The 26,720-nt window shown below is 41.6% G+C and overlaps 1 protein-coding gene across 3 annotated transcripts in view; it reads right to left on the reverse strand.

The window, feature by feature from the left end:
- The window catches only part of ARID2 (AT-rich interaction domain 2), a 130,627-nt gene that overhangs the window by 48,200 nt on the left and 55,707 nt on the right, over positions 1–26,720 (reverse strand). For all 3 annotated transcript variants that reach the window (XM_084810641.1, XM_084810642.1, XM_084810643.1), the window contains 3 exons: positions 4,061–4,194; positions 3,723–3,941; positions 360–427 (listed from right to left, as the gene is read on the reverse strand). In XM_084810641.1, the coding sequence (XP_084666767.1) occupies positions 360–427; positions 3,723–3,941; positions 4,061–4,194 (421 nt within the window). The remainder of the gene's footprint in view (positions 1–359; positions 428–3,722; positions 3,942–4,060; positions 4,195–26,720) is intronic.

Here is a 26,720-nt window from a genome sequence, read left to right on the forward strand (position 1 = left end):
TGGACACGTGAAGCACAACTGAAGTTTTATATACAGATGTCCTTTTCTAAACTTTATTGCTTTTGATCTAACTTCTTACATTCCAAATGCTGTTTGTCAAGTAGTCTATAATAACACAGTTACTCTATTATTACCGCTTCCCACCATCTATGGAGGGTGAGAGAAGCTTTCTACTATTCCCGACAACACCTATTTTACTTGAGATAGAAGAGTTCTATCCTTATATAAACCATTTTCCCCTGTTAGTCTAGTTTGGCGACTACTGTTCAAGCCAAAATACATTGTTGGATAGTGAGGTTTTCTCACACACAAAATATTTTTGATAAGTTTTTTTTTTTAAACCATATTTTTAAAATTACCTTAACAAAATCTCTATCCGTTTTCTCCTTCCATTCTTCACCAAACACAGTAGAAAATGAACCTAAAGCTATGAGTTAAAAAGCATTAAAGTTACAATTAAAAAGTGTCCATAAACAGCTTTGATAATACTACAGGTAATTTGAAAACAGAGCAATTTTGAGGTATAGCGACAAGCCAACTGAAAGTGCAATCTAATTCAGTTGCAATATACAGTTCTACTATAACATTAGTATTACTGTTCATTAGAAATGGCATAGATTTTTTTTACTGTTTTGAACACTGCACTCTCCTCCCTGGATCAGGAGATTGCAACATGGATCAGAGAAGAGAGCTTTGCAACTGAATTAAGCATAGCCCATTATCTCAAGCACAATTCTAAGGCTACATGAGCAGGACTACTGTTAACTGGAATGACCTAAAAATGCTTTCCTATTAATCCTGAAGAATAAGGGAAATGCTATATACCTGCTATACTTATACCACAGGTGAAACTAACAAGCAAAGGCAAAAACAAAAACCCAAGCCAAAAATCTATGTTGAAGAAAGAACTCCATGCTATGAAAATTCAAATTTTGTGTTCAAAACTCATTATGCAAATATCATATAAGATAGCTTGCCTGCAAGTTGCTCATTTTGCTTGCTTTGAGCTGAATATCTTATTTCTGTGGAATTTTCTTGGAAGGAACTAGCATGACAAGTGGGAAGATACTGGGGAAGTGATGGGCAATAGGGCATACAGGAACAAGGATGTAGCTTTAACCCATAAAAGGAGGGAGATACATCCCCTGAGCACAAATAATCCCCTTCATATGTGAATGGAGAATATATGAATGGAGTTGTCCCCTTCACCACAGAGAATAGGAAGTCCCTGCATGCCTGAAACTTTAGACTGTTCTTTCAGTCTAAATACCATATGGAATCCTGACCCTTATTCTAAAGACCGCTGTCTAGAATACATGTTCGCAAGTTGAAGGCACAATATGATATATATATATTTTAGGCATATGTGACAAAACTGCCTCGTAAAGCTTTATTTTCTGAGGAGAAGATAATGAAGCAGACAATTCTTTGGACACTATACCAACATTATACATAGGACATTTAGTTCAGTCTTCAGCTAGAAACTGACTAGCTGAAAATTCTCAGATTCAATCCTAGTTGGCCATTACAAAAAGAGTTAAACATAAAATTCAGTCAGTCTTAATATGGTTAGTGGTATTAAGACACACTGACTACACAGCTGACTGTTCCTTACGGCGAGGGTCTGAAGAACACATCCCTTCAGCAATGGTTCTCACCTAATTCTCAGATTACAAAACTAATTCCACTACTTTGTTAATCCCCATCTTTATGAGTCTGGGCAATATTTGGACACATTCCTTGGTCTAAACCAGCTTCTCCCAACTGATCCCTTCCAGATGTTTTAGACTTCAACTCCCATCAGCCCCAGCCAGAATGGCCAATGGCCGGGAATCCTGGGAGTTGTAGTCCAAAACATCTGGACTGCTCCAGGTTGGGGAAGGCTGGTCTAGACTGTCCAGTGACAAAGAAACTTATGGTTAAATGTTTCTAGAAAGCACAAGAGATGTTTAATATATTCAAACTAACATGAAATATAGAGCATTCTGAAAGAATTGAAGAAAAGTGACATAAACTATATCAGGGGAGGAGAACCTGTGGCTTTCCAGATTTTGCTGGACACCTGCTTCCCATCAACCTGACCAATGGTCAGGAATGATGGCATTTGTAATCCAACAATATCTGGAGGGCAAGAAGTTCCCCATCTTGGTTCTATATGTTACAAAAGCATAACATATAAGTATGTACTGTAGAATTCTGCAGAAGCAATTAGATCTTATAGATACCAGCAGAACAATACTGGATACAGAAGTACTGGGCCAAACATGACTCAGGTTACTGAGGTAACAGAATCTTGTCAGCTTCATCTTTGACTTTAATGTGTCACCTCACCAGTGAAGTGCAATAAGAGTAGGAACGAGTACCAACGTACTATGGGCTTTGATCCAGATTTAGACGCATGCATCTCAGCTGGCAAGTGCAGACTTCTGGACCTTTACTCCCTATAGCAACCCCTCCAGGCACCAAAAAATGCTGCACAGAGGGTTGGGAGACCCTGGTGAATGGGGTTAGCTGTGGTGCAGAGGGAGGGGGAATCCCCCAAAATCAGGCATTGGCAGTGTCTATGAACAGAGCCTTTCTGTTCATGGCAGGCAGATCCTGGATCCAAACCCAATAGCAACTCCTGCCACCCCTATTTCAAGATCTGGCTTGTAGAATACAATCTTATACTTGGAATACTGGTACTATACATAACAGACTATTTGTAACAACCCTCTCTTGTGTATCTTCTTTCTCAGAAATATAGCAACTATTTGCATACGTCGTTCTGATAAAGAGGGAAAATGCCATACTGGGGATTATTATCCAGTGTGGTGTAGTGGCGAGAGTGTTGGAGTAGGAGCTGGGAGAACCGGGTTCTAGTCACCACCCAGCCATGGAAGCTCACTGAGTGACTTTGGGCCAGTCACAGACTCTCAGCCCAACCTACCTCACAGGGCTGTTGTTGTGAGAATAAAATGGAGGAGGAGAAGGATAATGTAAGCTGCCTTGGGTTCCTTGCAAGAGGAAAAAAGGTGGGATATAAATGCAATAAATAAATAAATAAAATAAGTTATTAGGAAAAGGACTGAAGAGAAAACCTCCCCTAGAACACCGAGTGCAGTTTTGATCACCTCAAGAATATAATCATACACATGGAAAGAGCACAGAAAGGGCACCCAAAATTATCAGTGGCTTAGAGCATCTGCCTACAAGAAAAGGCTCAAATGTTTGTACTATTTACCCAAGAACAAAAAGACGCCTGAGGGAAGGTATGAACGATGTTTATAAAAGTATAGATGTTGTGGAAAGAATGGACATAGAGAGGTTTTCTCCCTCTCATACTAGAACTACCCAATGAAACTAAATGGCAGTAGATTCAGGACGGACAAAAGAAAGCACTTCACACAATACATAATTCATTTATAGAATCCATTGCCAGAAAATGTGGTGATGGTCACTACCTCAATAGTACAATCCTCTGCATGTCTACTCAAAAAGTAAGTCTCATTGAGTTCAATGGGGCTTACTTCCTGGAAGCATCTGGCTGGTCACAGGAAGCTGGACTAGATGAACCCTTGGTCTGATGCAGCAGGACTTTTTTTTATGTAGGATCGTGCAACAGGTAGGCCAAAAGATAGGAATAGTCGGAGCATGCAGGAGCTAAAGAGGAATGAGCAGCAGAGCTCTACTTCATAGCAGTACATTTACTCTTTAAAGGGTTATTCAAATTAGAAACTTACTGTCATCAAATACCCCAGCATTAGCAAGCAATAAAGTGATGATTTTGGGGTCCTTTTCAAGCTGCATAACATGTTTGCTTTCGTTTGACAGAAGAGTGCACACATTAATAGCGAAGTCCACTTCATTGGGGAGTCCAGATAACAGAGAGAGCACCAATTTATTATAGTCATTTGGCGAGTTAAAGTCCATAGAGAGCCCATAACTTTGTCGAAGAAAATCTATTTATAAAGGCAAAAATACACCATTAGTAACAATGCACCTATAGGCTCTTGGGCCATTCTTCCCACAGAAATCTAAGAAAAATGGTACTGCTATTAACTAGTTTGTCAAAATTTACCTGACACGCTGTGCTGCTGGTAATTATAGGAAGATGGAATTGCACCTATAGGAAGTTGTGGCTTTGGATTGCCTGGTTGTACCTCATCATCATCCTCTCCAAAGTGATGTACTTTCTCGTACTTTTCTAGATAACTGAAATGAAGAGCAAGGATTTTTCACTATGTATAATTCCATACATAGAATGCTGAAGAAATTGTAAATTGCTTTGATTTAGAAGCTTATTTAAACAAATTTTTAATTCAAGACTTTTAATTAAATAAACTGAATTAACATGGCCTTCTAGACTATTAGATTTTGGTTTGAAAAACATAATCATACTGAGATAAACAGAATCTATAAAAGCATTTTATATAGATGGTATTAAAAATTGCATTACATTTTCACTGCATTGCAGATCAGTCTGACTATATATCCTTTAACAAAACCCCAACCAAATATGTACTATACTAGTTTTAACAGATATACCTAGAACTCAAAGGAAAGTTGACTATATCTTTTACAGAAGTTGATACTCATATGCTTAATTTCAGTGGTGCCATTCAAGGTCAATAGAATTAGTCACAAACTTCAAAAAAACCTTCAGAGCCAATTTCCCCCCTACACTGGCTGAAATCAATGTTTGATCTCACACATACAATTAGTAAAACATTCAGAAGCAAGACTAAGATCAGTGCACTAGTTTTAATGCAAAATATTAAAAAAGATTGCCAAACATACCCAGTCAGCAAAAAACTAAGGCTCAGTCACAAGATCATCCAAACCACTGTTTGGAGGATCAACAACATACCACAAACTTGCATACTCTCTTGTACACCTATTCATTCCCTCACCCACTGTTGTGTTTTATGAAATCAGTTTATCTTGATGTCTACACTGGGCAACTATGGTTTGTGAATGTGCTATAAACCATGGTTTCAATTCATGGTTTGCAGGTTAGCAATCACTGTGGCTTACCCAGTTCAGGTAACACAGCAGATCATGGTCAAAGGAAACCCAGAAATGGAGGAACTAATTGTGTGAGGTGGGAGGAAGGAGAGGGAGTGAACAGGAGCAGTGCACAAGCCTACAACGTATTTCCAATCCTTCAAACTGTGGTGACTTAAAGAACTTAGAGATATGAAAACTGGGGGGGGGTGTGTGTGGATGGATTTATTTTTAAAACCATTTTCCGCCAATGGCAAAAAAGTTCCTTGGGGGAAAATGTTTTTAAAAAATCAATTAAAAAAAATCAGGGCCTTTACATTGCTTATCAGGAAGAGATGTCTGAACTAAACTGTTGTCTTCTGCCTTTCCAGTGGTAAAGATTGGAATGAAGAGAAAGGGTTTCCTTTCCCAAGATAAAGGGTTTTCAGAGTTTGGGGAAGAGCCTTAGGCTGAAATCCTGTGTCCACTTACATAGGAGTGAGCCCTGCTGAACTCAGTGGGACTTACTTCCAAGTAAACGTGCATAGCACCAGGTTCATAGAATTAAAAAGGCACATTCCTTGGGTCTCAGATAATGCATCAAGGAAAAAGCAGTTTTGAGGCCCAAGGGCTTTATAAGGCAAAAGCCCAGAGAGATGCAATGCAAACTTATAAAATGGATTTTCAGGGACCCACTTCCACCAAAAGGCAAGCCACCATATTCTAGTTTTAGGAGCAGCATCATTGGGGAGCATATTTCAATAGTATTATTTTCTACTTTTAAGAAGTCAAATCCTTACAAAAAGGTTTTCAAACCAGATGCTGTCACAGTTGACACAAATATATTTGAGGAACAAGAAGCAATAATTTTAGTGATTAATTCAATTTGCATCCCATCCTTGCCGAGATATGTGGATTTCCCAAGAAGTCTCCATTCCAGTAAGATCAGATCTGCTTCTTATCAAAGGCAGAAGTGTATCAGGCATCTTCAGATCTTTCTCTGCTATAACCAATTTAAGGCTGCAATCCTATCAGACGTAAGCCTCACTGAGTTCAATGAGACTTACTCCCAGGCAAGTGTATATAGGACTGCAGTCTTAATCTATCTGATTGAAAGTCCTGCTACATTAATAAGTATTTCTGATATAGCCAGGCACTTCAGAATTCTGCTCAACATTACTGTGTATAAACAATGCAAAGTATAAACAATGCAAAGAGAGTTGTATGTTCTTGTATGTATATACAATTACTAATATGTAGCAGCTTTATCACTCTCACATGTTGTTTCCATACAGTGAATATGTATTTACTTTATTTTAAAACATACCTTAGCATTTAAAAAGCAGGCACTACCATTCAGTCATAACTCCAAACCCTTCCTAAAGGGATGATTTGGGCTAATTTGCATAACCTTATAAGGGAATTGGCTAGGTGAACTTCTCTGGAGAAAGGATTTCAAAGAAATCTGTTGCCACAGAGAAGACTTGAGATCTATCTGCTCTCATTCTGCCACCATAAACCAAGCACAACATCCTCTGAAGAGGAAAGAATATTTAAAGAAAAGTACTGGAGAAGCTGATCCCTTAGGTATTTGGGGGCAAGGGTATTTACACACTGCTTAAGGGGAAGATGGGGTGGGGGCTTAATAAAATTAACAAGTCCCCCTCTAATTGCCAAATCATGCCTTCACCCTGGTAAATTTCTAAAAAAAAATACCACATAGCCATTGAAACATGACAAAAGACTGGGTGTAAATCAAGCACTGCATTCAGGGATTAAAATGTTCAAGCTAGCACCCTTAACTGAAGTTGGAAATGTATAGGCAAAGTGCACATTTTCAAAATTGGTGCAATATGATTTCTGTAGGTGGCCACATTGTTCACAAGTTGTAGTTTCCAGACACTTTCAAAGGACAGCCTTGTACATTATAGTAATACAATCTAGAGATTATCATGGCATGCATTCTTGATGTCCAATTATTTTTCAGTTACTGGTTCTGGGCACAATTCAGCAGGATCCTCTCCTGCACAAACCTCACTGAAATAGTGGTTAAGCTCCTTTGTAAACTACATTTTGCATTTGTGTAACAAACAGTCCTGGTAGATTACGGGCACAATCCCATTGGGATAGGCGGTCGCCTCCAAACTCGGAGGCGACCGCCTATCCAATGCAGGGCAGGAGCAGTGTGGAGGGGATCCCCTCTGTGCTTCAGCCAGCCTGCGTTCGCAGATAGACAGCCGATTTTGGCTGTCTAGCTGCGGGAAGTCAGAGTGTGGGGCAGAAGACGCTGGTTGATGCATCGGGAGCGCCAGAAGGGTACTTCTGTCCTCCCCACCCTGGCATGCCCCCAGGAACGCCCTGTTTTCACTGCTCAGTTCTCCTCTTCTGAGCTTCAAGTGCGGGGCTGTTGCGCGCTGCCTACGAGGCAGTACGGGAGGGGGTGGAGGTTGGTTCTCAGGGAACTGACCTATCCTATGGCCGTCTAGCCGCTGACTAGCGGCCATAGGATTGCGCCATAAGCCTTTCACCTCCAATACAGCCCCACTACACTTTTAATGATGGCTTAGCTGAGGGGAGGGGAAGATTTGTACAGTCATTATTTATCATCAAAATGCACTCTCCTTTTAAAGTAGTTGCATGCTGCCTTTCAGAGCAAAGCCCTCCCCAAGGCAACTTACAAAATAATTAAAACCATACAGCATTTAAAAAAACCCTATCCAATTACAGTTTAGAACCCAGCTCAAAATTCTAAATAGAATGCAAAATGAAACAAGTAAGTTCTTAAGGAAAGTTTAAAATGTACCAAAGATTGGGCCATACATACTTCTTTGAGGACACAATCTTATGCATGTTCAGACAAAAAAAAAAAGTCCTACAGCTCCCAGCATTCCCCAGCTAGCTATGCTGGCTGGGGAATGCTGGGCGTCATAGGACTTTTCTCTCTCTAAATATGCACAGAATTGCACTCTTATATATTACACCCTTATTAGAGATCTAACGTTTCTGGAAATTTTGAGGCCAAGGAAAAAAACCCATTTTTTCCAAAGTTTTTGTGTGTGTGTGTGGAAACAATGGAAATTTGGGGGGAAATTGAAAAATAAGCAACACTTATTTTTTTAGCACTCTTTACAGATCTAAAATGACTTTGTTGCTTTAAGGCAGCCTTCCCCAACCTGGTGCCCTCCAGATATTTTGGACTTCAGCTTCCATCAGCCTCAGGCAGCATGCCCAATGGTCAGGAACACTGGGCATTGCAGTCCAAAACATCCCGTGGGCAACAGCTTCGAGAGGGCTGCTTTAGGAACATAAAACAGCCTTTCTGTTCCTAAAGTTATTTTATATATAACTTGGTTTGCTCACAAAATTATCACTGTATTTTTTAAAAAATAAACTCAGTAAATTTGTAATTGCTGTCTGAATAAACTATACTTTTACATTTAATGTACCAAACATGATAATTTTATGAGCAAACTAAGATATTTATTTATTTATTTCATTTCTATACCGCCCCATAGCCAAAGCTCTCTGGGCAATTCACAAAAATTAAATCCAAGCAACACACAATAAAACAATTTAAAATATATAGAACATTAAAACCACAATATAACAATACAACCACAATAAAATCTAGCAGCAGTCCAGTTTAAAATACAGATTTAAAACAGCAAAGATAAAAAATTTAGAAAGCTAAAATGCCTGGGAAAATAAAAAGGTCTTCACCTGGCGCCGAAAGGAATACAATGTAGGCGCCAGGCGAACCTCACTAGGGAGCTCATTCCAGAGCCGGGGTGCCACAGCAGAAAAAGCCCTCCTCCTAGTAGCCACCCACCTCACTTCCTTTGGCAGGGGCTCATGGAGAAGGGCTGCTGCTGATGATCTTAAGGTCCGGGCAGGCACATATGGGAGGAGGCGATCCTTCAGGTAACCTGGCCCCAAGCCGTTAAGGGCTTTAAATGTTAATACCAGCACTTTGAATCGGGCCCGGAAATGGACTGGCAGCCAGTGCAGCTGGAAAAGTACTGGCGTAATATGAGCTCGCAGGCCAGTCCCTGTTAACAATCTTGCTGCCCTATTTTGGACCAGCTGAAGTTTCCGGACCGTTTTCAAAGGCAGCCCCACGTATACGCATTGCAGTAATCCAGACGAGAAGTTATCAGAGCATGGATAACTGTAGCGAGGCTATCTCTGTCCAGATAAGGGCGTAGTTGGCATACCAGCCTAAGCTGATAAAAAGTGCTCCGTGCCACTGAGTTCACCTGTGCCTCAAGTGACAGTTCTGGATCAAAGAGCACCCCCAAACTACGAATGTGATCCTTTAGGGGGAGTGCAACCCCCTCCAGAACAGGTTGAATATCACCTAGCCGGGCAGACCAACCACCCACTAACAGTACCTCCGTCTTGTCTGGATTGAGTTTCAGTTTATTGGCCCTCATCCAGTCCATTACCGTGCCCAGGCACTGATTCAGAACAGCCACTGCCTCACCTGGTTTTGATGAAAAAGAGAGGTAGAGCTGGGTGTCATCTGCATATTGATGGCACCTCAGCCCACACCTCCGGATAACCTCCCCCAGCGGTTTCATGTAGGTGTTAAACAGCATGGGGGATAAAATAGAGCCCTGTGGAACCCCATGGCACAATTGCCATGGCACAGAGCAATAATCCCCCAGCACCACCTTCTGGAATCGGCCATCCAAGTAGGAGCGGAACCACTGTAATGCAGTGCCTCCAACTCCTAACCCAGACAATCTATCCAGAAGGATACCATGGTCGATGGTACTGAAAGCCACTGAGAGGTCCAGGAGAATCAACAGGGTCGCACTCCCCCTGTCCCTCTCCCAGCAGAGGTCATCCCACAGGGCGACCAAGGCAGTTTCCGTTCCAAAACCAGGCCTGAAGCCCCACTGAAATGGATCTAGATAATCCGTTTCATTCAACAGTGCCTGGAGCTGTCCTACAACCACCCGCTCAAGCACCTTGCCCAGGAAGGGGATGTTGGCCACTGGCCTATTATTGTTAACATCCTCTGGGTCCAGGTTAGGCTTTTTCAGGAGTGGTCTAATTACCACCTCTTTTAAAGTGGCAGGCACCACTCCCTCTCTCAAGGAGGAATTTACAACCTCCTGGACCCAGCCGGACAACCCCTCCTTGTTTGATTTAATAAGCCATGAAGGGCAAGGGTCAAGCACACAAGTGGTCGATCGGACTTGGCCAAGCATCTTGTCCGCATCCTCAGGCCTCAGTAACTGAAACTCATCCAATAAAACTGGACCAGACAGTGCTCTGAACGCCTCTACCAATGGAACTGCATTAATGGTGGTGTCCAATTCATGACGAATCTGAGCGACTTTATCCTCAAAGTGCTGTGCAAACTTGTCACAGCGTGCTATCGAGGGTTCCACTGTCTCTCTCCCTGGCCCAGAATGTAACAGGCCGCGAACCACTCGGAAAAGCTCCGCTAGACGACACTGAGAAGATGCAATGCTGGTGGAAAAGAACTGTCTCTTTGCCACCCTCACCGCCACAGAGTAGGCTCGATAGTGGGCTCTTACCTGTGTTCGGTCAGACTCAGCACGAGTTTTCCTCCACCTGCGTTCTAGCCGTCTCCCCTCTTGCTTCATTGCCCTCAGCTCAGGTGTATACCAAGGAGCTGGCCGGGCTCTGCTCAGAGGGAGAGGGCGCTTGGGCGCGATCGTGTCAACCGCCCGAGTCATCTCTGTATTCCACAGAGTGACCTGGGCTTCGACAGGAGCACCAGCCATACCAGCAGGAAAATCCCCCAGAGCCCTCTGGAATCCATCGGAATCCATTAATCTCCGGGGGCAGTCCATTTTAATAGGTCCCCCACCCTTGCAGAGGGGAAAGGCTGCCAGAAGTCTAAACCTCAGCAGGAAGTGATCTGACCATGACAAAGGGACAGATGTTAATTCCTCCACTTTCAGATCACCATCCTCCTGCCCAGTCGAGAAAACCAGATCAAGCGTGTGTCCTTTTATATGTGTTGGGCCAATGACATGTTGGGACAGCCCCATGGTTGTCATGGCGGCCATGAAGTCCTGAGCCGCCCCGGATACAGCAGCCTCGGCATGGAAGTTGAGATCCCCCAGGACCATCATCCTAGGGGTCCTCAACACCAAGTCCGAGACCACCTCCGTCAGCTCAGGCAGGGAGTCTGATGGGCAGCGGGGTGGGCGGTACACCAATAGAATCCCTAATCTGTCCCGGGTACCCAACACAAGGTACAAACACTCAAGATCTGCACTCGAATGAGCAGGAAGCCTGGAGAGGGAGATTGAATTTCTATAGACCACGGAAACCCCCACTCCCCGACCCTCAAGTCGGTGTTGGTGCTGCACCGAGTACCCAGGAGGGCACAGCTGGGAGAGAGTGACCCCTCCCAGTTCCCCCACCCAGGTCTCAGTAATACATGCCAGGTCAGCCCCCTCATCCACAATCAAATCATGGATGAGGGAGATTTTATTTTGGGCCGACCTGGCATTCAGCAGCAGCACAACCAGACCCGAGGGCAGACTGGTAAGGCTGCCAGGAACCATCAGGTTGGGGGAAAAACCAGAAGAGGGGACAGCTGTAAGGTGTCTAGCCCCTCTTCTCCTCAGCTGGCCTGTTAATCCCCCAACGCCATACCTCCCCCTGCCCGTGACCACAGTTATGGTGGCACCTCCCCCACCCCCTAAGTTGCCCAATAGTCCTCCCAGGCACATATTAAAATACCTCCCAGGCACATATTAAAATAATACATATTTATTAATATGTATTAAGATATACATATTTTAGGTTCCTATTTAATGTCCGACCAGAATGAACATGAGCAAGTACTCCCTGAAACATCAGAATCATCCTAGAAGCCAGAAGAAGCAGGAAAAACTGGAGGCAGAGGAAGACCCATGTACAGCATCTGTTCCTATTTGTAAGGAAGTTTAGGGAAATTTCTAAACTTTTTCCTGTTTGTGGGATGGAGCTTAGGGAAATATGATCTGAAGGAAAAGCTATTGAAATTTTATTTAGCCAGGAAAGACTCAGCTTAGGAATGGTAAGCAATCACATTTAAGAACCTTTAAGCAATCCTCAGCCTATTATTTTAAGAGCGACATTTTATTCACTGTTGTAAATAATGTCTGTTAATGAACATCTTATTTTTTGTTCATTTTGAAAAACTGTCTCTAGTGATAGTGTCAATCCCATGCCTACGCTATAGGAACCAGGCTACTGAGTTTCTTTAAGGTAGAGAGCGTTTATTCTAGTGGCAGCAGTTAAAAAGTTTTATAGCTGAGGCAGCATTCTCTAGCGGTGAGGTTTGGAAAATTTATTAAAATCCGTGGCAGTGAGTTCTCTAGACCCAAGCCTCAAAGCTAATTAAAAGAAAAAGAAAAAAAGAAACATAGGTGGAATAACCCACATGCTGTTCTGTCACATCTGGTGAGAGTAGCTGGATAACCTACAGTGTTTTTTTCACATGTGGGTTTTAGATGAGAACTACATTAATTGACTGCTCCAGCATCTAACCAGAACAAGTCCAGAAACACAGAACTCTTTAGAACAAATCCCAAACTGTCAAGAATGTACATTTACTCATATGTTGGGAAATTGAGCATAAATGTCTATCAATAAAATATACTTTAGATCAATAATTTTAATAAGGAATGAAAAGTATAACTATGCTAGGAATCTTACAAAGATGATTTAAAAAACATCTCTCCCATGGCTTCATTATTTCCAGGCATTTTATATCTCTAGCCTTTCTATAAAAGTGTTCTTCTTACATAGTTTTTAGAAATCATTTTGTGGGGTAGTAAAGGCTGGGTAGCAATATATAAACACTTTGTCTTAAATTCTAAAAGAAAATATTTCATAGTCCAAAGCTGTTCAATTTTTCCATTTTTTCAGAAAAAGACAAAAACAGCCCTCTGAAAAAAACCAGGAAAATTGGGTTTTTTTCAGAATTTTTCAGTTTTTTTTCTGGGCCTTCATATCTTTATTAATCTATTTATTTGTAAATTTATGAGTCACCTTTTGGCCCATATAGACCCCTCAAGGTGACTAACTACCTTTGGGAATGAGTTCCAAATTATAGGGCCACTACCAAAAAGGCCCTGTTTCTAGTGCCTGCCAGTTTGATCTATCTTGACAGCAGGTTTGTGAGCAGGACATCAGAGGTTCCTATGGCTGCAAGCAGTCCTTCATATAACCTGATCCCAACCATTCAGGGCTTTAAAGGTAAATTTCAACACTTTAACATGACCCTGGGAATGAACAGGCAGCATATGCAGCTGGTACAGCATTGGTGTTATACATTCTGAATGCCTGCCCCCACAAGTATCCTGCTGGCTGCTTTCTGTGCCAGCTGAAATGTCCAAATCATATTAAAGACAGCCCCGGGTAGACTGAATTACAGCAGTCTAGCCTGAATGTAACCATGGCATATGTAACTGAAACAAGGTCTACCTTCTCTAGAGGGTTGCAGCTGGTGAATCAGCTTAAACTGGTAAAAGATACTCCTAGCCATCAATACCACCTGTGCCTCCACAGAGGGCATAAAGTCCAAGAAACCCACCCAAACCAAAAACGTGTGTCTTTCAGGGAGAGTCCAAACTTGGCCAAAACTGGTTGCAAGCCTCCCTCCTGATTGGTAGACTTCCCAACCTACAGTGCCTCCATCTAATTTGGATTAAGCTTCAGATTTTTTGCCCTCATCTACCTCAAAACTGCTTCCAGAATCCTTTTCAGGGTTTTCACAGCCTCCCTGGAACTAACAGGTGGAAAACAGAAGTAGAGCTGCATGTTATCAACATACTGGTAACACTATAACGTAGCCCGGACCTGAGATTCAGGGCAGTTAAAAAGAAGGACAGATAAGAGGATGACATCTTCATACAGTGCATAGTTAAACTATGGAATTCACCGCCACAAGATGTAGTGATGGCTGCCAACTTGGACGGCTTTAAAGGGGACAAATTCATGGAGGATAATGGCATCAATGGCTACTAGTCATGATGGCTACATATTACCTCCAGTATCAGAGGCAATATGGCTGTGCCTCTGAATACCATTTGCTGGGGAATACAAGTAGGAGAGTACTGTTGCATTCATGAACTTCTTGTGGGCTTCCTATAGGAAACAGAATGCTGGACTAGATAGGCCTTTGTCTGATCCAGCTTAGCTCTTCTATTTAGGTTCACTATTACCCTGGATTTGAAATTGGTTATTTAGTTTTAATACTATAAAAATTGTGCCCTACAATCATTAACACTTTATAAAACCAAGAGAAACAGTAAAGCATATTACAATCAGGACATCCATTCTCACCAACTATTTTACACCCCAAATGCCTATGTAAATGATGTGTTCATCAGTCTACATTGCAAGCAAGCTGGACTGACAAGCTGCCTTCAGCAATGAACTCCACAAAGAAGGTACACAGCTAGTCACTGCCCCCCACCTTATCTCAGATGGTGGAAGTAGTCAAAGCCATAACACCTCTCCAGGTTCTTAAGGCACACAGAGGAACTTTAAGAAGGTACCTTTGGGTACCTTGGCCCAGTGCTGTTTAGGATGTCAAAGGTCACAACCACCTCTTTAAATTAAAAAGCTCAGTCAAAGCTGTCTGAGTATTATATGTTCCCTCCAACCAGCTTTTTAAAAAACCCACCCACTGTGTTTTGTCCTTATGATTATTATAAGCCCCAGCTTCTCTTACAAACTTCAAGCTGGGGCAGGATATTATCCCCACAGCTGCACTACATAGTGACATGGCCAGTCCACCTCTTCAGTTAGAAAGGCAGTGCAGGTTTGTTCCAGCAGTTACACTGTGTTTCAGACGTGCCATAGGAATGAATTCTCCACCCCCACCAACTTCATGCTCAGAGCACTGGGGGTTGTCTGCATCATGTTATGCTTCCAAGATGCTTAGAGTACCTCACTAGTGCAGCACAACTGCAAGGATGATTCTCTGCCACCCACTCCAAATCACTTTTAGCATCTCAGAATGATAGCATGGTAGATCTGAGGTCCAGTCCTCCTCGAGGGCTTGGAGCTGGATGGGGAATTATGCCTGACCTTGCATGGAGTTTTGAGGCACAGCAGAAAGTCAGGGACAAGCCCCTTGGGAGAGGGTCCTAGCAAGTACACATTTTGATTGGCTACTAAAGATAGCCAAAATTTGTTTACCCCTGATGGGAGTATGGAAAATTTGCACCAGAGAGGGGAAGCACTGGAGGGAATAATGTGTGATCCCAGTCTCATCTCAATCCCTTAAATGTGGTTAAAAGGGCAATTTTTAACATGCAAACATTATCAAAACTATGTGCAAACAAAACTTAAACTAATCACAAGCAGTCAATCTATCATTCAGATAGAACACACTTCATAGATTATAGAGGCAGCCTTTACTATTGTTTTCCCGTTGTAAAAACCATGCAAAGGATATGTGCCTGATGCTCAGATATAAAGCTCCTAAATGCTTTCTGCTTATAAAACAATACTAGATTACACTGGAAGTAGTTACCCTCACCCATGCATGGCATGGCATTAAGGAGAATGTATTTTAACTGTCTCTTGTTTGGCATCAGTGACTGATATCCCTACAGACCTGTTCTCTCAGAGAACTAGAACTACAACACTGCTGAATTTTGCTGGGGAAAGTAAGTGGATTTCTCATTTGTCCATATGCTTTCAAAATGGTTATATTCATATTTTCGTATGTTTAGGGTTTTGTCAACAGATTAAAAAAAGTTAATTATTTGGGCCCTTAACTAATTAAATTCAAATTCATTTTCATATTTCCAAACCCCCAATGTAAACTGCCTTTTTAAATAAATAAGGAATGAACAAGAGTCTTTTTGTTAAATAAGTTGCAAGTTACAATCATTAATATTTTATTTTTGCTCCTTATTACAGTACAGCAGAACCAAAAAATCCTCTAAAAATAAGCAACGCACACTTCACTAATTAAAACTGGTTTGCACTGATTAATCAAATCTTTTGATTAACCTACGAATTAAAGATTCCAGACAAAGGTAAGTGTGTGTGTTAATATAAATGTGCCTTTAAAAAAATAATATAAATTACTCTAAGCCTAGAAGATGATATATATATATATATATATATCTCCGTATAAATAATAAATTTTAAATGTGCTCCAATGATTCCGTTAGCCCCCATCATTACAGGCTTTCAAGTAGGCCCTAAAGCAGGGGTGGACAACACATGGGCCAAGGAGCACGTGCACCCCGCCCTGGCCTTTTTTGTCTCCCCCCCAGTGCCCCACCGCTGCTGCGTCGCCAAAACTCAGTGGTGCAGCAGCAGGGAAGAAAAGGCTCCTTTTAAGAGGAAGAAGCCATGGTGTGGCGGTGAATTTTGGCAGTGTGGCAGTGGCTGGAAAAAAGAGACTATTTTAAAGTAAAATAGCTCCTTTTCTGAGCAGCCACTGCTGTGCTCCCAAAATTCGACAACCAACTGCAGCTTTTCACTCTTAAAAGGGGATTTTTTCCTGTTGCTGATACCACACAGCAACAAATTCGGTGGTGCAGCATCAGGGGTGCAGCTCCTGGTGGAGTCCAGGGGGAGGGGGCAATGTGGCTCCTGACCCCAGGAAGTTGTCTACCGCTGCCATGAAGAGTTCCTGGGGCCAATCTACACTAACATTTTATCCTGGTATTTTGAACATCTGGCTCACTCACGCAGCACACAATGCACTTCCCAATCCATTGTCCTGACACTATTTCTCCCTCAATATTCCCTTTTTTTCCAAACTACTTTTATGATGAATCTTTCTGTGCTTGCTGTTTCTGTGCAGTAACAAGTCATGTGTGTTACAATCTAGGTATATTATTATACTTACTGGTGGGGGAGTGGCTTTAAAGCTGTAGAAGCTATTTTGCAATGTATTTCTCCACCTTTTTCCACCACCCATCTTTCTCCTCCTCCCCCTGCCCCCCGTTTCCCTGCTCTTTCTTCGCATGGATTTTGATGGAATTTCCAGGCAAGAAATGCATGAGTATTATTTTTTAAGCTATTTTTTGCTGTGCACTTACACAGCTGGCCAATAGTGAATAACTACACAAACAAAAATTTAAACCTGCATTCTTATACAGTTTCGAAAGGGTGTATGCAGTTACTGGACTTAAGAACAACCCCAATAACCTGAAACAGCAGCATGACTTTCCACTTCTCCTGCAATTGCAGCACGGTACTGTGGCTCATAGCATGTGCTCATTCTATAATCACTAATAATTAAACAGGTGTGACCTTTCCACCTCCTCCTCCCATTATTACAATGCTATATGCTGTGTATCACGTGATCATGTTAGAAACATGGCAGATACTGGGCTGTATTCATTAATGTGTGCCCATAGAGCTGCAACTGCATTTGGAAAAAAATACTGGCACAGCAGTGTCTCACAAATGAAAGAGGTTCTAGCGTAGATCCTACCCTGTTTACTTTGACCTATAATTGAGTCATGATTTTATTGGGTGGTGTTGTGTGTATGAAGTGATCTGGTTTTAATTGTCAATTTTGGTTTTATTGTTTGATCATTTTTATCATTGTTTAATTGTGTTTTTTAGTTTTAAATTTTGTACACAACATAATATCCATTGTATTTAGACTTTTGCATCTTATATATGATAATGCAGTAATACTTTATTGGTGTCTTGCGCTGCCATTTCCATCATTAACAGTTATTATACCATTATTATACAGTTTGGTACTTCAAGACACAGAATGAAAAAGGCCTGAATGGATCACTCAAACCCAGGCCATGGGTTATTTGGGGGTTGGTTTCCCCTCCAACAGGCCTTGCCGCTTGGGTTTGGATGACACTACAAACCATGCGCTGGGCAGGTGATAAGGCAAATGCTGCCTGGTGTGCGAACCAGGTCAAAATTGAAAATTGTGATTTCTATAATCCAGAATTTCCATGTACATTTCTCTAATGTTTAAAATAAATATATCTTCCTCATTCTGTGTATCCATGTAAGATTTTATCAAAATAAATTTTAACATGTTGGGGTAAACCTTTACCAAGCTTGGCTCGAGATGTGGAAGGCTTTTCTTGAGGAGAAACATATAGAAACCAGAGGTTATTATGTACAACCCAGTTAAGCCAGAACAGACTGTATACTGCTATAAGCAAGTATGTGCATATTTTTATAATTTACAGGTCACAGAATTTTGGTTTCTTGGTATAGATTTTTAACACTTCAGAAAGCAATGTGTGGCAAAAATGACCCATGCTGTATATTAAGTGACAGAATAAAGTACAATAAGACTTACAGTTTAGAACTAAAGAAAGGAGAACTCTAGTTTAAAAATCACAGAATAGTGCTATCCAGAGTTATACAATGGGCTTGTAAGGGTTTATCTCATTTAATGTCAATGCTATTAATGGCATGCAAGCTGTAAGACAAAGCTTTACTATAAATCTCATTGGTTAATTTTCAGAGTGGCTAAACTCTGTATATCTGTGCACAGAATACAGATAATTTTCATTCTTGATAACACTAGTGCAATAAAGTCTGAAAACATGTATAAAGAGGGTTTTTAGGACCAAAGTACACTAGCAGTACTGTTGGCTATCCAATGCAAACATAACAAATCAAAATAATACTGCATCTACTTAATTTAATGTTTTAAAGTATGGCTTCAATGAGAGGCAGCCAAAAGAAATACACAGCTATGCTACTAGGTGAAATGCTGAGATGGAGAAATATCTTGGCTAAAACTAATACTGTTCCAAGAGGGAAACAAAGTGTTGTAATTAACATATGGGAGAACAGAAGAAACTACTCTAAATCACAGAGCTATCTATCTATCTATCTATCCCTTCAACATTGTTTTTGCCATGATATGAATCAAATTTTGATTGGGGAATCAAAATCCCATTCCTAATAGGACCTATCTGAAAGTAATTTCTGTTGGACATTCTGACAAATGCCAGCAGTAAACTGTTATAACTAAACAATATGAATATAACTAAGATTCAACAGAAAACTGGAATTTTTACTTATAGCACTAACTAAAAACAGAGGAAGTTGATACACTAAGCAAGGCATTAGCAATCGGCAGTGCCATCTGGTCTCCCTATTGGCAAACCCCAAACAGAAAAAAATGATATGGATCAGCAGCATCTGTGACAACGGGACTTGGTGGCAAACCATAAGGCTTCCCCCTACCCCACCACCTCCTTGTTAAAGTGTTGCTCTGGCAAAATTAGGTTTCTCACCAGTGCTCCAGGGCTTTTATAAAGTAAAGAGCAGTTACATCTTAATGTCCTGGTTTACACGTAACGACAACCCAGATTACGGGTTGAGTATGGGTTGTCACTGAATCATGGGTTGTTGTTCTGTGTGAACCCTGCACTATGGTTTAACTATGGGTTGCTAACAATGAACAACTCAAGAGTTCACAACCCAACAACAAACCAGGAGTTCTGTTCCTGGGTTGTTCATGGCTAACAACCTATAGACCTGGTTTGCATGACATGCTGGCCTCCTCAGGGGTTATTTAACCCATTATGAGCTGTGGCGCATACCAAGAGACATTTTGAATATACAACTCCCAATCAAGGTTGTCATGGCACACAAACCCGGCCACTGTGAGTTATTTGAGGGTTAAGCAACCCCCGCATAATTGTCCTACAAATCGAGGGTTATGTGAAGGTTGTTAATCCTCAAATAACCGATGGTAGCTGGGTTTGCATGAAACAGAATATTCAAAATGTCACCCAGCACGCACCACAGCTTATAATGGGTTAAACAATCCCCAGTGAGCCTGGCATCTCATGTGAACTGGGCCATAGTTAAACCACAGGGCAGGGATTACACGTAATGACAACCCATGGTCCAATGACAATTCATACTCAACCCAGCAAACCGGGCCGGGGGAGGGGCATCTGTAAATGCAATCAATAAGCCTAGCAGAGTAACATATTATTTACTTGTTTGATTTACAATGATTAGTGGAAGTGACAGCACCCCCCCGCCAAAGACAGACAGTCTCTAGTTTCTTCACAGCCCCACTGAACTGGCATGAAACACACGTAGTAGTTGAGTCCAAGGTTGATAGATTCTTTCACCATGACTGGGAAATGGGGGAGGGGGCACGTGTAAATGTTAAACAGTAATCAGAATTTAAATTGTCTGAACTAAGGGTTGAAGTTACTACACCACTGGCATGAATAAAGAAAACACCTCTGTGTTGATGCTGTTTGTATTCTTTAACTCTGATTATACAAGACAGGAGAGTACTTATAAAAGAAAATGATTCCCAAATCTGTCTGATTTGTGAGAATCTGGCAGTTTTTGCTGGTTTATGCATAGTGCTGCACAAACTAATCCAATCTCATTTCTCACAGAAAGTACTTGAAATGTATAAAATTGAAGGCATTTAAAAAAGCAAGTGACTTTCTGTTTATACCATTATAAACATAACATTATGTTTATCTTCATAACATTAAAAACATGTTATCTTCATAACATTAAAAAATCCCAACATTTCTTCATCCCAGTTCAATGTGAATAAGTCAAGAAGACATCTACTGCTTAGAAAAGGCTGCTCTCTACTGGAAAATTTGCAAAATTGCTATAATGACTACTTTACAAGAGTACCATTTTAAAAAAACTTATACAAAGGGCAAAAATAATAAAATATATGCAAAGTAATTTTTCAGTTAATATGATTCCCTAGACACAGTTGTCAAGAACTGAAATGTGTTTCTTTGAATTATATTTGTAATTGAATGTCATGGTTTTGGCTTCCTTTGCCCAGTTAAATGAATTAGCCAGATGTAGCAAAGAAGAGGTGAATCCTTTCATCATATCTGCTACAGCCACTCATATTCCACTTATTATTAACTCCTGTCTAGGGAAACAAAGTTTCTTAACAGCATGGCGCGAGTGAGTGGAGCTCCCCCGCAAAACTCAACAAGCTGCAGGATTGTGATCTGGAGATCATATTGTTAGCTACCTTGTAAAGGTCTTTTAAAGCTGGAAAGTGGGATAAATCTCTCTCCTTCACACCACAAAAAATAAAGCCATGGAAAAAGAACCTAAAACAGTATTATTTGGCATATTTTTCTTCAGTTCAGTAATAAAGAAGAGCATTAATATTGTTTCTTCATTAGATATAAACTGTGTTTGCTTGGGATGGTGGCTGGGGTACAGCTTTGTCAACATGACCCTCACAATTCCTTTCAGGTAGGTTTCTTGCTTTCTGTATCACACCACAATTATAGCATAGTCTATATATAATATTACAAAAAACCAACCAACAGGCAAAGCAATAATTCTGAAGCTTTTGACAGTGACACTCTTAAATTAGTGGACCCCGAGGCATGTGTTTGTATGGTTTCCATGCCAAATCCACTTTATTTATTTATTACATTTTTATACCACCCAATAGCCAAAGGCTGCTGGTGGTTCACAACACTTAAAACCATAAAATACAACATGATAAAATATAATATAAAAGTTTTAAACTACAGCATAAAATACAAATAAAAAACGAAATTTCAGAACAATGGGCACCAGAAGACCATAGAACATATTTAAAAGAGTCTTTATAGTTCTATGATAAAGACAGCAATCCTATGGTGCCTGGGACTGCGTTCCAGGGACCATAGGGCTTGGCAGATTTCCCCTCCTGAGGTCATAGACATGGTGCTATGATTTTGGGAGGGGAAATCCAAATGGGATTCCCCCCCCCCCGCCACTGCAGAAAGTGGTGCAATGACTTCTCCTCTGAGGATGCAACAGCATCCTCAGAAGGAGGTTGGGGAGGGAGGGAAAGGGGTATGACAGTAGGTGGGGAGGGGAGCGTGATGGAGAGACATGGATCCATAAGCCTCTTGATCTTTGTCCCTGCCCCCAGAAAGGTCAACAAGCTAGATGGGTTGAGAGGCCTGTTTAGCTAAAAATGGCACACATTGACCTAGCTTGCATGTAATGAGAGGCCATCATGGGTTAATTTGCCTATGGGGCTTCTTGTTGTGGCAGCCACCATTTTGAATATTTGGGCCACAGCAGGGGCATGCCGTAGCTTTTTGTTACATGTGAACCCAGCAAAGCTGGGTTGTTGGGGTGGTTAACAAGCCACCCAGAACCCATGGGCTGTTTTAGGGTTGAAGGTGGCTTGTCAACCACCCCAACAACCCACCCTCACCGGGTTCACACATAAGGAGAAGCTACAGCGCACTCTGAATATTCAATATGGTGGCCGCTGCCACAACAAAAAGCCCCATGAGGAAATTCACCCACGGTGGCTTCTCATTACATGCAAACTGGAGGAACAGGAACTGAAAATGCCACTGTTGTTCCTCCCACCCTGCCTGGCAGGGCTCGGATAGATAAAGGGCTCTAAGATCAGAGCCCTCCATCTATACAGCATTAGTCCCATATGACTGCACTCTAAGACACTAAAATTCTCTAGTGCCTGGATGAGTTATGCAAGGATGTTGAACATAGTTATGTGGTCAAAAGACAGGAGCATCTGCACTATATTATTTTTAAAGTAAGATTTAAAAAAATTATTCCTTCTTATTTTTAAAACAATATTAGTTATCAGAAAGCATTAATGAAGACCTGTCATACAGAAGCAACAATCTTGTAAACACTCTCTAGACATTTTTACACTGTTCATAGAGTAAATATTTTACAACACATTCCATTATTCCATAAATGCCAGGTGCATTGTTCTTCTACCAAAAGCTTAGGAGTCCCCACACCTCTACTCAGGACTTCATATTTCTAAGCTGTCTTTCACTTCTCATGTCATGTTTGGCCAGGTATATCACACTTTCTATTTAACTTTATATTGTCTGTAATGGGAAAAACAGAAAATAATCATTCCTTCTTCTGTGTTCAGCTTCCCTGCTACATCTCCCAGTACAACCAGAAAGTCGATCCAGAGAGCTGGGAGACTTTTAGAAATAGCGTGGGATATGGCACAGGGGTCTGCAAATGGAGAAAGGACATTCAGCAGAAATCATGCATAAGTGGAAACACCTTTCAACTCAGGCTGGACACCTTTGATTCAAGCCAATATGCTCATATTTTGAAATGTAATTGATAGCAAGTCTATAAGCAAAGTAATCTTTTACAAAGCTTGATTTTTAGAAATGCTTTGACACTTATAAACTATACCAGGACTGGGGGCATATTTGGCAACTTGAGAAATTGTCCTGGGTGCCACCACAAAATGGCTACTATGGGAGGTGTGGCTAGTAACCTGCTCAAAAAACTGAGTAAAAGGCAGAGGTGCAGTTTGAGCCTCAATACCCAAACTCCTTTGAACCCATAGGGTTCAGCACCAACAGAAACCCATTTCACAGAAGGCAGTCTCTTTTTCTCCTCCCACTCCCTCTACTAGCCAACTGATTCCCCCCATCTCATTTTCACTCATATACTCTCTTGGTCTCAGCTGGCTCAGCACACATAGACACATACACTCTCTCTCTCTCCACAAGCATCCCATGCATGTATACATCCTTCCCTTTTCCTTCTCACTGCAAGCACAGAAAAACCTGCACTCATTCCTTTTCAGGATCCCCCCTAAATCCCTCCCGAACCCTTTCCTTCTCCATCTCTCTTTCTCACACACATGCGACCCCCATTCATCCATTCAGACATACAAGCATGCAACCCTTCCCCCCGCCCCCATCCCGGATGTTTCCAGCTAGCTGTTTCAACCTCTGCTACCTTCCTTCTGCTATGCTTCCCACTGGCTTCCCTGATCCCCCACCTGGTTTACTGCTGCCCTTCCTAGAACCCCATTGCTCTCCCTAGTGCTGTTGCACCCCCCACACCCTAGCTTACCAGAAAGGTGACAGGAGTCCATTTTTCTTTTTCCCCTTCTTTTTCTTGGAAGCTGGAAGTGCAGCAGAGGAAAGCATCAGACTACAGCTGCCTCCATCTTCATTTCCTGAGAATGTCTCTGAACCCCACTTGTGGCTCAAAGAGATTCATGGGAAATACAGATGGTACTTGAGACTCACACTTTGCTTTGAAGTGATCCCAGCTGCTGCTAAGAAAATGTGTGTGCGCGCGTGTGTGTGCTTTATTTTGTTTTTAAAATGGGAGGGGTAGCGCACATTGGCAAGCATCAGAAAAGTGTCTGGGGTGCACTAGTGCCTGTGGGCACCACACTGCCTACAGCCAGACTATACTATAACACTGCATCAGTAACTGCAGGAGACAAAAGCTTGTTTTCACATTACCAAAGAAGTTATTTGGTTACCAAAGAAGGTAACCACCATGCTCCTTTCCTACTACCTCCTTACATCATCAAAAGCCTCCCCTAGCTTTACAACTGCCACACCTCTGTATCAGTTGTGCCTGCTTAGATCAGGTTGACTGCTCTAAAGTTATTCCCATTGCAACCACTTTACTTACAACTGTAGTCATCAACTGACCAGAACAAGTCATGTCATAACTTTTCATTTGGAGCCATTCCATTAGCACAGAGGGGACTCCCATTATACAGATGACAAATACTTTGGGACAGGATTTAATATGCATACACATTAGATCAGCACATCAACAAGTTATGTAAGCCATCCCAAATTCTTTCAATATATTGTTATCTTTATTATGTTCGCCTTAATTATCATAAACTGGGTATTTGTACTAAAGCTTTTCTTAAGTGCATTTAAGGCATTCTCAACCCTATTGTACTTAGTAAAGGTGCCCAATTACATTAACATTTTACACGGATGTATGCTTCACTCAACAGAACGTGTTTCCAAATTTGCTTAAATAGTTTACTATGCATACATTGTGAATTTTATGAAACAACTGTTTTCTAATGGCTATTTTAGTTTTTCATTTTAGTTCACTATTCTTGCATTTGTTACACTGGTTCAGATATGTCTTTAGGTACATATAACAAGCATAAAAATGACACCCAAACAAATCCTTAAGAAGATGGCCGTATTCTAAACATATCACTAAAAGTATGTAAAAAAATTAAATGGTTCTTTCATTTTAAGAACACACATTTTTTTTTGTTTTTACACTGTAGCGTGTTGGGAGGGGCTATACCTCAGTGGTAGGGCACATGCGTTGCATGCTGTAAGTCCCAGGTTCAATCCCCGGCATATCCAGGTAGGGCTGGAAAAATGCCTGCCTGAAACCCCCTGGACAGCCACTGCCAGTCAGTAGTGACAATACTGGGCTAGATGGGCCAAAGGTCTGACTCAGTAGAAGGCAGCTTCTTATGTTTCTAATAGTTAATTTAGTTTGTTCAGGGAGGGGTTGTAGCTTAGTGGTAGATTGCATGCATGAGGTCATAGGTTCAATCTCCAGCATCTCCAGGTAGGGCTAGCAGAATTTGCCTGAAACCCTGGAGAGATGCTGCTAATCAGTGTTGATAATACTGGGCTAGATGGAACAAGGATCTGACTCAGTATAAGGCAGCTTCCTCTGTTCCTATGTGTTAGATTCAACCCTGCCAAGTTCTAAATTGAATTGAGGAAGTAACTTTATCATAGCTCTCCAACCTGAAATGTTAATAATGATGACATATATGACATGGCTGCTTGATGGTGAAACTCGTATAGCGTATTAAGCATGGAAAGGAAAGGTTCCTCCTGTGCAAGCACCAGGTCATTACTGACCCCTAGAGGGACGCTGCTTATGCTGACGTTTTCATGGCAGACTATAGCGGGGTGGTTTGCCATTGCCTTCCCCAATTGTGACTACCTTTCCCTCCAGCAAGCTGGGTACTCATTTTACCGACCTCAGAAGGATGGAAGGCTGAGTCGACCTGAGCCAGCTACCCGAGACCCAGCTTCTGCTGGGACTGAACTCAGGTCGTGGGGGGAGTTTTGGTTGCCATACTGCCACCTACCACTCTGCGTCACACGAGGCTCTATATTAAGCATAGACAAGTCTTTATCAATTCTAGCAAAATGCCCACTTGAGGGGGGGAAGGCCAGAAAGAAAATATATAATTGAGGGACAAGCCAGTGGAAACATTTTCCCACAGCTGCCTTTTCCCCTACTTCTTGGTCTCTGTTTCCTCCAGTATACACCTCTTATGTGACTCCCTTCCTCCACTACCCATTTCCTTATGGCCAGTTCATTGTGGATTACTTATTTATTTATTTAACCCACTGGTGGCTGCCATTTTGAATACACAACTCCCAACTGGGGCAATCGAGGGTTACACTATGTCATGCAAACTCAGCCATCATGGGTTATTCGAGAGTTAAACAACCCTCACATAAGCCTACTACTAATCAAGGGTTATGTGGTGATTGTTTAACCCTCAAATAACCCACAGTGGCCAGGTTCGCATGACATGGCACAACCCCCAATTGCCCTGATCGGGGATTGTGTATTCAAAATGGCAGCTGCACTCACCCTGTATGCACCACAGCTCTTCATGGGTTAAATAACCCATGATAAGCCAGCTATGTCATATGAACCAGGACTACTACCTTACTTGTACCCTTACACTGGGTGTGTCAACCAGTTCACACAAAGCCACAGTATGTACATTCTACAGGCAGCAGGGTATGGAAATGATCCTCCAAATGCACTCTCTGTCTTGCAACACACACACACACACACACACGGTTCACGCATATACATTTGCAATGAAGTTGGCTTCTCTTAGACAATCTACCTACCTCAAAAAAGGAGTAGATGCTTGTAAGCCTCAATTCATATTCAAAGCCATACACATCAACATTCAGTGAAATGCATATATCTTCTCTTATGTCATATTAATGCAGTGTTCCTCA

This window comes from Heloderma suspectum, chromosome 7 (assembly GCF_057233095.1).
Source record: "Heloderma suspectum isolate Gila_16-S chromosome 7, 16-S_ref, whole genome shotgun sequence".
Lineage (NCBI taxonomy): Eukaryota > Metazoa > Chordata > Lepidosauria > Squamata > Helodermatidae > Heloderma > Heloderma suspectum.